The sequence below is a fragment of the Hyla sarda genome, chromosome 1 (genome assembly GCF_029499605.1).
Source record: "Hyla sarda isolate aHylSar1 chromosome 1, aHylSar1.hap1, whole genome shotgun sequence".
In the NCBI taxonomy this organism is placed as follows: domain Eukaryota; kingdom Metazoa; phylum Chordata; class Amphibia; order Anura; family Hylidae; genus Hyla; species Hyla sarda.
In genome coordinates, this window is record NC_079189.1 from 513,687,642 (window position 1) to 513,700,585 (window position 12,944).

At 38.3% G+C, this 12,944-nt stretch overlaps 1 protein-coding gene across 12 annotated transcripts in view; it reads left to right on the top strand.

The window, feature by feature from the left end:
- Positions 1 to 12,944, top strand: part of KIAA0825 (KIAA0825 ortholog) — a 406,103-nt gene that overhangs the window by 167,967 nt on the left and 225,192 nt on the right. For all 12 annotated transcript variants that reach the window (XM_056538004.1, XM_056538051.1, XM_056538057.1 and 9 more), the window contains 2 exons: positions 3,483 to 3,704; positions 6,493 to 6,901. In XM_056538004.1, coding sequence (XP_056393979.1) covers positions 3,483 to 3,704; positions 6,493 to 6,901 — 631 coding nt within the window. The remainder of the gene's footprint in view (positions 1 to 3,482; positions 3,705 to 6,492; positions 6,902 to 12,944) is intronic.

Below are 12,944 nucleotides of genomic sequence, written 5' to 3' on the forward strand. Positions count from 1 at the left end.
ATAATGCACCTCTTGAAATTTTGTCAAGTGGCACAACTTTGTCATTCTCCAACGGCACATAAGAGTGTAGTAGTGTGAGTGAAAGGATCTGTAAAAATGACCAGCATTTCCATCTGCATGCCGTACACATGCCAGAAACAAGTCCGTCAGCGATGTAGAGTTGAGATACAACAGCTGTCACAGAACTAGAAAATGCAAAACGGCACAACTCCAGTTTACTACGAGTCAAACATGGGGCTGGATGAGATGGGAGAACATAAAACACAGTCTAATTTACAAGAGATGCAAACCCAGATGGCTTGCAGTGTGTTAACTTTAGCAGAAAGCATGCTGTTACATGTCAGTCCTTCAACTCCGTATTTTAATTGGCATTTATACAGTGTATGTTGTCAGCTGTGCTGTGGTGCATAATCTATAGGTGTGCATATACATATATATATATACATATAAATTCATATATATATATATATATATATATATATATATATATTTATATATATATATGACGAAAACATAGCAATTAGGTTGCACTTTCCACAGTTGGGAGAGACTAGTTATTTATGGAAGATAACAAGATAACTTCATGGACATATTTTCAGCTCGGATGTAGCAATTCCACTGCAGTTTTAAAATTAATTGAAACTGGAAACTGTGATTTGCTGAATACTAATAGCGTTTTTTTATAAGTAGTAATAATAACAGAAAATTGCAATCTCAAAGAAAAAAGCAGTGTGAGCCCGCACTGCCGTTACCACTAGCAACCATCATAGACGATGAACCAACAATAAGGTCCTAACAAGCATACAGGAGACAGGCATAACTAATTGGACGGCGCTACACGCTAGAAACAGCAGAGTTCAATGCACATTCACATAGAAGAAGGATAGCGGAGCACTCACCGTGTTCGATAACAGGCAGTTCACTCGGGCGCATTCATCCACGGCATCCGATCGATCCTAGCAGGGAGGCGGTGGATGGATCCGGGGGGGAGCTCAGATGTCGGGCCATGGACCGTATCGCGCTCCGTGGCCCGACGTCTGAGCTCCTCCCCCCCGGATCCATCCGCCGCCTCCCTGCTAGGATCGATCGGATGCCGTGGATGAACGTGTCCGAGTGAACTGCCTGTTATCGAACATGGTGAGCGCTCCGCTATCCTTCTTCTATGTGATTGAATAATAGAAAATTTGTTCATGCAATTAGTGTTATAATTAACTTTCCTTTAGGGATACAATGTTTTTAAAATGTGTTGTTTATATGAATGCACTTTTTTGTTTGCTCTTATTTATTTATTTTTTCTTATGTGCAGAACCATATTATTTGGGTCAAATGAACATCTTATTATATACTTTAACAGGGATAGAGTTTGTCTCAATTCAGGTGTTTTCCATAATGGTAAATTCAGCAGTGGTTTAGTGATGGTTCCAGAAAACGTGTACCTTTTCTCTTGGTATAAAGAGTGTTTTTTAGTTTTTCCATTTTCCATGTATTAAATGTTATTGAGTTGTTGAAGCCAATGAGAGACAGATGGGAAGCTTAGCTAGATACAGTAAAGATTTATAAGGTCTTTTACTCCAAGAAAGAGTTGCAGGAAAAATTGTCTAGGTCTTATTTCATGTAATGCAAGATTTTGTTTTATCATTATGAAGGTTGGGTTTAGGCCCAGTATTTTAGCAAGAAGAAAAAGCAGTGAATATCACTACAGTGTACTACAATTGCTTGTTGACATGATAGCCCTCAGGGGATTGTCAAAAAACATGAAGGAAAAGCAAGTGGGTCACACTCTAGTAAGCAAGAGATAAACTCCGTCCTTACAGTGTCATCTAAACTATTTGCACAGTTGGGCCTTTGGCAATGGTGGATTCAACTGAAATAAGAGATCAAATCTTCAATGGGTAAAGAAAAAAACAGAAGTACAGCACTGATGGTTGCATGAGATCTGCTTGTCTGATACATTTTGGTTTTTTCTGAATCGCATTGATTGATCTAATGCAAGCAGCATGAATCCATCCAGTCATCATCCAGACTGGTGTTAAAGGGGTACTCCCGGAGAAAACTTTTTATTTTAAATCAACTGGTGCCAGAAAGTTAAACAGATTTGTAAATCACTTCTATTATAAAATCTTACTCCTTCCAGTACTTTTTAGGGGCTGTATACTAAAGAGAAATCCAAAAAGAAATGCATTTCCTGTGAAGTCCTGACCACAGTGCTCTCTGCTGTATATTTTAGGAACTGTCCAGAGAAGCATATGTTTGCTATGGGGATTTTCTCCAGTTCCTAAAATGGACAGCAGAGGTCAGCAGAGAGCACTGTGGTCAGGACATCACAGGAAATGGCTTTCTTTTTGGATTTCTCTTTAGTATACAGCCCCTAAAAAGTACTGGAAGGATTAAGATTTTTTTAATAGAAGTGATTTACATATCTGTTTAACTTTCTGGCACCAGTTGATTTAAAAAAAGAAAAGTTTTCTACAGGAGTACCCCTTTAACATTTCTAGTTAGCCTAGTACAGGGATGGTATGGAAACTGTTTCTCTTATCCTTTGATACTAAATAGTACAACTTAAAACAGCACAGGTTTTAGAAATATTGTTGCAGACCATACGCAAACTATTCTTTCACATGGGACAGAAAGAATCAGTTGTGAATCTTACAGCAAATGCCAAAGCAAATTTGTGGATTTTTTTTGGGTTGCAGGCTTTTCTCTATGCATTGGTGAAATCCTCTCTGAAAATTCACAGAAAAGATATGTGTAACAGTGTGGCCAACATTTTTCCAAATTCCCATGGCAGATTCAGCCATGGTTCATGTAATCATAAAGCAATTTCTTTGATAATATGTACCGCTAGCCAGCATGATGCCCAAATAATAATTTAAATAAGAATTTTGTCATGAGGCTGAGTGGCTGCTTAGAGTATGGTTACAATACATATAGGAGCTGGGATATACCATTGTGTCAACTGCTAATGTATCACTATGCTGAGGCTGTTCTGACATACTAGTGGAATCTAGCCTAACAGGCAGTCCTATTAAATACCATACAATTGTAACAAACTTTTACTTTTTGGATAAAAACCCAAATACCTATCAGTTTCTCATGGTTAGCCTTCTGATCCTACGATTGCATTCTACCACCAGTGCTCCTAAGTGAATCCTTGAACTGGTTAATAACATTTTTACTACTGTAACCTGGACATAACTGCTATCCCGAGTACTCATTTGACTAATATATGCTTATTTTTCAGGTTCTACATTATTGGTAATATTTTAACATTGTTCAAAAACTTTTTCTTTTGTCATCTCTATATTTTTAAACTACTGTGCTTTGTCTGGGAGTTATATCTAGCACTAATCTCTGTGTATCCATGAAAATACAGATAATTGAATATCCCTCCAATGCTTCCCATGTATTTCAGATAAATATTGTATAAATGGAGTCTGTGAGATTTTTTTGGGATTCATGTTTTATTTTAATTTTCTTGCTAGTGCATAGCAGCAGAAATACAGTGCTCATATATCTGCGAAGAACCTTAATACGATCATTGAGAGGCTTGGTGAACCAGGTTACGTCATTCATCAGCTCCAGTGAGCCCACCAATCATTCTTTCTCCAGTTCACATCATCATCATTTTCCGGATGACTTGCTTAAAGCCTTACCGGAAAAATGGAATTTTACCAACCAAAAAAAGTCCAAAAAATTGCACAAAAGTAAGTGTCTGTTTTTTTTTTTTACAATATATTTCATAGTAGTTACACTGGTCTTTCTCTTGTTGCTACTTAAAGTTACGAATTATGACCTTTTTGAAGGGAATCTGTCATCACTTTTATTTTGCCTAAGCCATGAGTCATTGGAGTGGTTCCCGGAGGCTTCTCTCTGCCCTTTGGTTGTGATCACTAGATATCTCCTTATGCCCAAACATCGATGAATTAATTCAATCAAGGCTGGTGGTGTGTAGAAAGGCCACAGAGCCGTCCCAATGACATGTGGTTCAGGCAACATAAAAGTTCTCTTTAAAGGGGTACTCCACTGGAAAAAAAATGTTTTAAAATCAACTGGTGCCAGAAAGTTACACAGATTTGTAAATTACTTCTATTTAAAAACCTCAATCCTTCCAGTACTTATCAGCTGCTGTATACTACAGAGGAAGTTATTTTCTTTTTGAATTTCCTTTCTGTCTGACCACAGTGCTCTCTGCTGACACCTCTGTCTACTTTAGGAATTGTCCAGAGTAGGAACAAATCCCCATAGCAAACCTGTCCTTCTCTGGATAGGTCCTAAAATGGACAGAGGTGTCAGCAGAGAGCACTGTGGTCAGACAGAAAATAAATTCAATAAGAAAAGAACTTCCTGTGGAGCATATAGCAGCTAATAAGTATTGGAAGGATTAATATTTTTAAATATAAGTCATTTACAAATCTGTTTAACTTTCTGGCACCAGTTGATTGAATAAAAAACTGGTTTTCCAGTGGACTACACCTTTAAGCAGAATTGGCCCAAACATGAGTGCACTCCTTGCCTTAGATACCCATTTTTGAGCTGGATGGAAGGAAGATTCACAGGTTTATCCAGAAAAGCCAACAGATAATTACAATGTCCAGCCAATCAAAAGAAAATAAAGGTTGGTACAACTTGTTGCTGGAATATATTATCACTCTATGAATAAAAGTAGGCATTTTGTCCCTGTACCCCAGTGGGCTTAGTTTGTTTACCAAACTTTTATCAACATAATTGATCGCAGATTATTTATTTGCCCTTCCCTAAAAAGGTTGTGTAAGGTTAGAAAAAAGTTTCGCTTTTTCAGGAAACAGAACCACCCTTGACCATAGAGCTTGTCTGGTATTGAAGTTCTGCTTCATAAAGTGAATGGGGAGCTGTGACTATTCCATTATCACACACGGAATAAGATGTTGTTACTGGCATTTTTATTATCTCTGTTTAAGAATAATTGAGATATGACTTTGTTTTCATTTTCTTTAATGAGTATATTAAATTAATGAAATACATGAATAAATTAATTAAATAAATAGCACTGGGTCTCTTAGCTCTTAACAATGCTTGCTTTACACTTTTGCATCTGCTTAATACCATGTTCCACCAAGTATTGAACTCTAACCAACACAGAATAAAGTGGGGCTCAACAGAGAACTCATATTAAGAAGGGGAGAAGTCTAAAAGTCACAGCTTGGTAATATTGTCTATAACAAATACTATTCTTAAAGGGGTATTCCGGTGAAAACTTTTTTTCTTTGAAATTAACTGGTGGCAGAAAGTTAAACATATTTGTAAATTACTTCTATTAAAAAATCTTAATCCTTCCTGTACTTATTAGCTGCTGAATACTACAGAGGAAATTCTTTTCTTTTTGGAATGCTCTCTGATGACATCACGAACACAGTTCTCTCTGCTGACGTTATTATAATAATAATACTTTATTTATTGTTGTCCTTAGTGGGATTTGAACCCAAGCCCCCAGCACTGCAAGGCAGCAGTGGTAACCACTGAGCCACCATGCTGCCCTTAGCATGCATCTGCTATGCTTGGTTGCTAAAATGGACAGAGATGTCAGCAGAGAGCACTGTACTCGTGATGTCATCAGTGTTCCAAAAAGAAAGGAATTTCCTCTGTAGCATTCAGCAGCTAATAAGTACTGGAAGGATTAAGATGTTTTAATAGAAGTAATTTACAAATATGTTTAACTTTCTGCCACCAGTTGATTTAAAAGAAAAAAGGTTTTCACCGGAGTACCCCTTTAACCTTAACATACAGAAAATACTTTATCCTTTTCAAAATGTGTACACAAGATTTATATATGATGGCACACAGGTACTTAGGACCCCCAAACATATAGAAGAGTCACCCTACTTCACTGTTTTCGGCAGACCCAGCTGACTGCCTAATGTGTATAAAGGCCTCCTGATTCTCCTTCAGCAGATGATATCTTGAAAGAGAAGGATTGGGCAAGTTGGATTCCAACACGCGATCCTTTTCTTGCCATAGAGATAAGCCACTGTTGGAGGTGTCAGTCTGTGGCTTTCCTCCATTTCCCCAATGAAAAGACATGCAAAGCCAAGTTGTGCACATGTATGGGAGAAATGGGCCAGAAAGCTCTCTGCTGGCAGCTATTGAAAGTAAATGGCCAGCTTTAGTGGAAAACTCTTATTTTATTACTGTAACCATGCATATTGACATAGTTAGAAGCCCATACACATTAGCTATTACCAGTAGGGAGAATGTCAGATACACAAACTAATGTTAGTTCCCATGAAAAGTCAACAGGCCTTTAAGTATACTTTTCTAAAATTTGCAACCAAAAGGACAGCATACAGACCTCATTCAAAATCATAGCACTTAAGTAACCCCACTATAAGTCATTCGGAGTTGAATGTAGTTGAAAAGTAGACCCTGATACTGGGAATTGTAGTGAAGTGTATGTTCTTGAGTTACCAGAAAATGGCAGAAAAGTATTTAATTATTTTTTTCTTTTTCCTGTTAAAGACGTTACAAGATTGACAGCTGAAGCAGTCTCCATTGTGATCAGCAAGCTACCTTCAGTAATTGCGTGCCTGCCTCCCCCAATAAAGTATTTCTACTCATTCTCCGAGAGAAAATTATCAGAGCAGTCCTCTGTATGTAAAGATACAGGTATGGTCGTATGGAACTTAATTAGTATTATTTGCCATATACTAGAAGATGGAAATGCCATAGAACAAATGACAGGTACCACGTTGTCTCGCTGGAGCAATGAGAGGCTTGCTACTGTGTGTCGATGCTTAGAAAAGACCATTGGATTAAAGGCCAAGGACAGCAAGGATGATACACAAAGTATATTTGAAGACATTGAAAGACACCAACCAAAGTGGATTGAAAACCAGTTAAGAAAAGCCAAAGTTCTAAGCTCGGTCAGGTAAGAGACTATTATTGTGCATATACATGTATACATCTATATCTGTGTATGTCTCTACTGGAAGTACTCCCAGCAGTCATGCCTCTGTTTTATAATGTCATTTCTAAAAGGGTTTACAGACATACTGGAACATTTTACAATGTATTCTTCAACCTCTCAACCATGTAGTATGCCTTTAGGATGTCACTTTTATTATCTCTTAAATGCTGACAGCTTGAAACTTGCATTGGGATATCAGAATGTTAGATTGGATTTTGCTTGACCCTCCAACGAGTTAGATTTCTATTGAAGTGCTATGGAGACTGTAAGGAATGTGATGCCATCTGGGCATTGGGTTGACTTTTCGGTCAGTAGGGTAAAACGATATCAGTAGTAACCAGTCATAGTATATCTTGACATACGTATTGTATGAAGGTTACAGTGACATTGCGGTACAGTACTTTATGAATAAAATAAGGATAATGAAAGGCTTCATCTAGTGTGTAAAGAGGCAAGAGAAAGAAAAAATGTTCTAACATCTATTCTCAAAGTTTCTTTTTTATTTATTTATAACTGTTTATTTATCATAGTTTCTTTATTTCTTCATGTCTACTGGTCCTGTTGGATTGAGTGGGATTGTCAATAAATGTATTAATGGCCGGGAGTATTACAGGCCTGGAATGATCAATGTCCAAATGCTATATATGTTTTTAATTCCACCGCATTCCCTATGTGTCGCAGAAATGCATTAAAATTCCTCACCAAAATCAACAATGTAAGCCGTATGTGACACATGCAGATTTTTTTTGCACATTTGGTACAGATCTATAGGCTGGTTCCACGGTGCATTTTTTTTTTACACTGAGTAACATTAAAGTATGTAGGGCAGTGGTCAGCAACCAGTGGGGCTTGGGAGTCACATGTGGCTTGCATCCTCCTTGCTGTGTGTCTCACCTTTTCAGTCTTGTACTATGACTGTATTAACTGACATTATTGCAGACATATCCCAACCTCATGTACAATTGTTTTTCTTCATGTTTCGTGCTTTGCTGTGACTTGTAGGGTAGAACCCAGGCATTGCAACCACCTTCTAGAAGTAAGGAATTTACAAAAAAAAAAAAGGGTATATCCCAAATGTGGTGTCCCAGCACCAAAGGCTGTCTGTCCTGTTGGCTGTGGATCTCCTCGGGCATGCCTGATGCTCCTGTGTTGGGTCCACTGTTATAATGTTTACTATGGTTATGCACTTTATTATATTTATTGTATTTCTGTATAATTTATGTACTGTACCTTTAAGAAGGAGATGCAGAGTGACTAGGTGACCCCTGTTACCCAATGGGAACCCCCAAATTGCCCTGTTTATAGTGTAGGCCGGAGGAGTTGCCCCAGTCTAGTTCTGGACTAGTCCCAGTCACTGTAGAATGCAGAGCTCAATGTGAGCTGCAGTGTGGAGAGGAGGTGGAAGAAGTGTGCATGGCAATGATGAGGGAAGAAGCCTGAAGAAAAGCTCTTCATAAAATCAGCCCCACAATTCTGCAAGTGTTTCCCCGTACAGTTGGTGAGTCATATCCTGGCGGTGTTAGTAATTGGACCTTGTCAGAACCTTAGTCAGCGTGGAATATCTTCAAGTCTCAAGTTTATACACAACTACCAAATAGTTCTGGTATGGAGGGTGTAATGCTAGTGTCTATGAAATTTGTCAGTGAAATAGCCAATGTTTGCAAATTCATGATTTCTTCTTTTTCACATTTAAAATTACTCTTTTCCATTTTTGGGGAACTCTAATGTGAATCGTGCAGAATTGCTCTTCATTTATAAAACAGCAGATCCTTCTAGATGGCCAGTAATGCAAAATCCTTACATGTTTGTCAAGCTGTAGGGTTCTGATGAGTATTTTCCTTATTCGGAGTACTTTGCCTGAATTGTGGTGCAGCACATTACATTTGTAAATTATTCTTTTTATGCCACATACAGATAAAGGACATGTGCTAGAACAGCATCTGATGAGTGCATCAGTTATTATAGGCAGTAATATGCTATATAATATAGTAGGATATGATAAAATGTTTTCGGATAGATAGGAACACAGACAGACTTAATAAAGTGATGACCTCTGCAGTACTGTGAATTTTAAGTAGTTTAGTTTAGATATGACTTTGACTTGTACAGGAAAAAAACCCTTCCCCCTGTATAAAGTGGCAGCTGTATGTACCGCCTGTCTTGTACACTGTCTGAAAACATTACTATTCATTAAAATAACCTTCACTACAAAGTAACACCCAGGCTGTAAACAGTCATCTTGTATTTTAGAGAACATGCTGCCCAAAAAAAGTGAGGAAACGTCCGTCTTTGCAAAGTAATTTGTGGCGTTGAAGATTATTGTTTTTCATCATGGTGACCCTGACTTGGCTGGCTGGGTGCATATACAGATTAAGATGAATGCAGTTATTCCTTGGCTGAGGTCTGCCTCTTTCAGGGCACATTCTCCCTAATGACATGATTGATAGGCTATACCAAATACAGAGAGGAACTCATTAATCATAGCACTGACTGAATCCAATCATCTGCTTCACCTGCAAAGTGATGGACAGGAAAGGATACAATTCGGGTGATACAATCCTTTGTCAGAGGGCCCTCAACTTTTTCAATGTCATCTTCACGTACAAACATACAAAATCCTTGGATAAAATAAGGTGGTTTGTACCTGCCATGAAAAGAGTCTCGTCGAATTGTCCTCCTAATGCCATAGAAAGGCTTGCGTATTTGCAGAAGCCTTTCATTACATAGCACATCATTTAGGACAGAGCGGTGGTGTTTAGTATCCAAAAGGTACAATTACACTTGATAATATTCTCTGCTATTAGCACCGTAGGAAAAGCTTTACAATGCACCTATGAGTGCCCCTTATTACAACATTTCTGACTGCAGTAAAACCATTTATATTGAGGTCATTGGAGCAGATGTGCAATAATCTACCTGCTATAAATATCAATCAGGGGCTGTAGAACACATGGTACCCATGTCTTAATAGTTACTGGCACCAGAATTCCTAACTTCTGCAAGGACCATTGTGTATTAGTAGTTAAATCTACACAGGAGAAAATACGTATCGCATAACATTTAGCGTATTTCTGTAAAAAAGTAATGTTACCAATAAAAGACGCATCATTCAGGGACCTATCTGGCTTCACTTCGCAGCGTCCTAGTGGGTTCAGTAAAAAATAGTTTTTATTCCTCCATATGACAAATTCAAACCAACGTTTTGACATTTGGAATGAAGATCCATTCAATATAAGAAAAAAAGATGTACTCACATGCTCCAATTTTGACGGGAAGAATAGTGTAGTCTGCAGTTCTATTCTTTTAGTTTTATACCTATCATGTTGCTTAAAAAAAAAAAAAAAATCTACATGTCCCAGAGACGTGTCAAACAATTTGATTAGTCGAGGTCTGAGTGTTCAGACCCCAACCAATTGTAAGAAAGAGCAGGGAGAAAAGTGCAGCTCAAATGGATAGTCCCATAGACTTACATTGTAAGCTTGTCTCACTTAGCGCACTCTTCTCCCAGCTATTTCTAAACTGACAGTGCCCATTTAAAGTTGAAATCATAGAAGCCCTGCCAGAAACCTTAAAGGGGTACTCCGCCCCTAGACATCTTATCCTCTATCCAAAGGGGAACCCCACGATCTAGACTGTTGCAACCCAGACGTCCACTGCACGGAGCGAACTTCGCTCCGTGCCGGATGACTGGCAGGGCAGAGGCTCGTGATGTCACGGTCATGCCCCGTCGATGTAAGCCCCCTCCCATAGACCTGCTTTGAGGGGGCATGGCTGGGACGTCACCAGACAGCCGTGACACTCTAAACGAATGCCGGGTGCAGCAAGAAGATCGCGGGGGTCCCCAGCGGCGGGACCCCCGCAATCAGACATCTTATCCCCTATCCTTTAGATAGTACCCCTTTAAGGATGAAAAACATGTCAACAGTTTATAGGTCGGGTTCTGAGTGTTCAGACAGCGACCAATAGCTAGAAATAGCTGGGGGAAGAGTGTGCTAAGTGAGACAAATTTACAAATTATGTCTATAGGACTATCCATTTCAGCAATGGACCAAACATAGTAAACTTCAGTCTATTGAAGTGTAAGTCCAGCAATGGTTTACTGATCATTCTGCAAATATTTGTGTGGAGAGACACAGCTCATGCAGGGCAGTACAGTTGCCAAAGCAACCGTACAATGCAGAGGAAGTCCTTTATATGAGTCCCATTCATCAGAACAGGGTTTGTGCAGGGAACTCGCTGGGCGTTGCCTTTGCAACTGTACCACCCAGCGTGAGCTGCGTCTTTCCACACCGATCTTTAAAAAAAACAGGCAGAAGACCAATGCTGGACTTACCCTTTAAACTCAGTGGGCTTAATATGACAAAGTATATGCTGATTGCTGACATTCCTTTTGCCCGAATCCTAATTGATACTTGAACATACTCATTTTACAACAACATGTGAACCCAGCCTTAGGGTGCATGCACACCACATTTTTGCAATGCCATTCCTGTATCAGGTTTTTGATGAAAAATGGATTCCTCAAAACCTGACTAAACTGTATCAAAACGTGTGTACAAATTTCAACCCGTATACGGTTAGAAAAATGATCTCCGGTTGCCTCTGTTTTTTAAAAAAAAGTATAAGTTTTTAACTTTTCACTCGATTTTAATTAAAGTTTCACTAGTTTGATTGAAATTCCAAGAAAAAAAATGTGCAAAGTCAAAAACCGCATAGTGAAAACCGGATGGAAAGTACGCACATACGGTTCTGTACGGTTCCCATTGACTCCCATTGACAGTTTTTCACCCAGACAAAAAAACGTAGTAGACTAAGATTTTGGGTATGGGTAAAAAAAAGAAACAGACAAAACCGTATAAGACTCAAAACGTACTAAACCGGATGATGCGTTTGACATATGGTTTACAATGTTAAGTCAATGCATACGGTTTTCTATACGGTTCCATACGGTTTTTAACTTGAAACCATATACGGGAACTTTATAGCAAAAACGTGGTGTGCATGCACCCTTAGCCTATGCTTTTAGCCAGGAAAAATTGTGTAGTCAAAAATATGTAAGACACAGTCATCATCACTTTAGCTCCAGTCTCTGAAATCATATTAACCCTCTGTTGCCCGGATCCTCCCAGATCAGTATCCCTCCTTCCTGCAGCATTAGTGTTTAGGGCCAATGGAGGAGATTTATAAAACTGTCTAAAACAAAACTTTTGTTTTATCTTTGTTGCCCCTAAGAACCAATTGGAGCACAGTTCCTCACTTCCTATTCTGCTCTTGAAAAATCAGAGCTGTGTTCTTATTGGTTGCTATGAACAACAACATCTGTTTTTCTTTTAGATAGCGTCATAAATCCAGTGTATTTGACACAATAACTAGCAGACGGTTAAACAGACTTTTCTTTCACCCTGTCATAGAACTTCTTGCAGTCATCTGTCAGGGGTGATGGGGTTTTGAATGTAGCAATTATTTTAATATTTGGTATGCAGAATTTAAATCTAGAAGTTAAAAAAAAAAGTTTTCTTTTATTCTCTTGTCTAACAGATAGCAGAAAAATTAAGAATTAAAACGCATGTGTGACTGAGATTAGTCATAGGGTGAACAGATAAAAATAACTTTCCTAGTGATTCTTGTAAATGAAACACCAATTTCTGTTTGTAGCAAAAGAAAGAAAAAATAGGTAATTAAATTTAGATGATATATTCTTGGAATGTAAAAACTAATACAAACATTCTACCATATTTATTTCATTACAAATTATTTTATTTTATGTTAATAAAAGCATTAGTAACAGTTGGCTGGTACAGTTTTCATGGGACTGCTTGTTGCATCCATATCATTTTTCACAAAATCTTAGTATAATTTGCATTGTGGGTACCTGGATTGTTCAGCTACAATTATCTGTCTTTCTTTGAAATAAAGTGTTGAGTGTTTTCCTCCATATCTGGTGTAGCGGCTCCTTCTCCATATACCACAGGAGTAGATGGACATATTTAGCTTCCTCTGCACA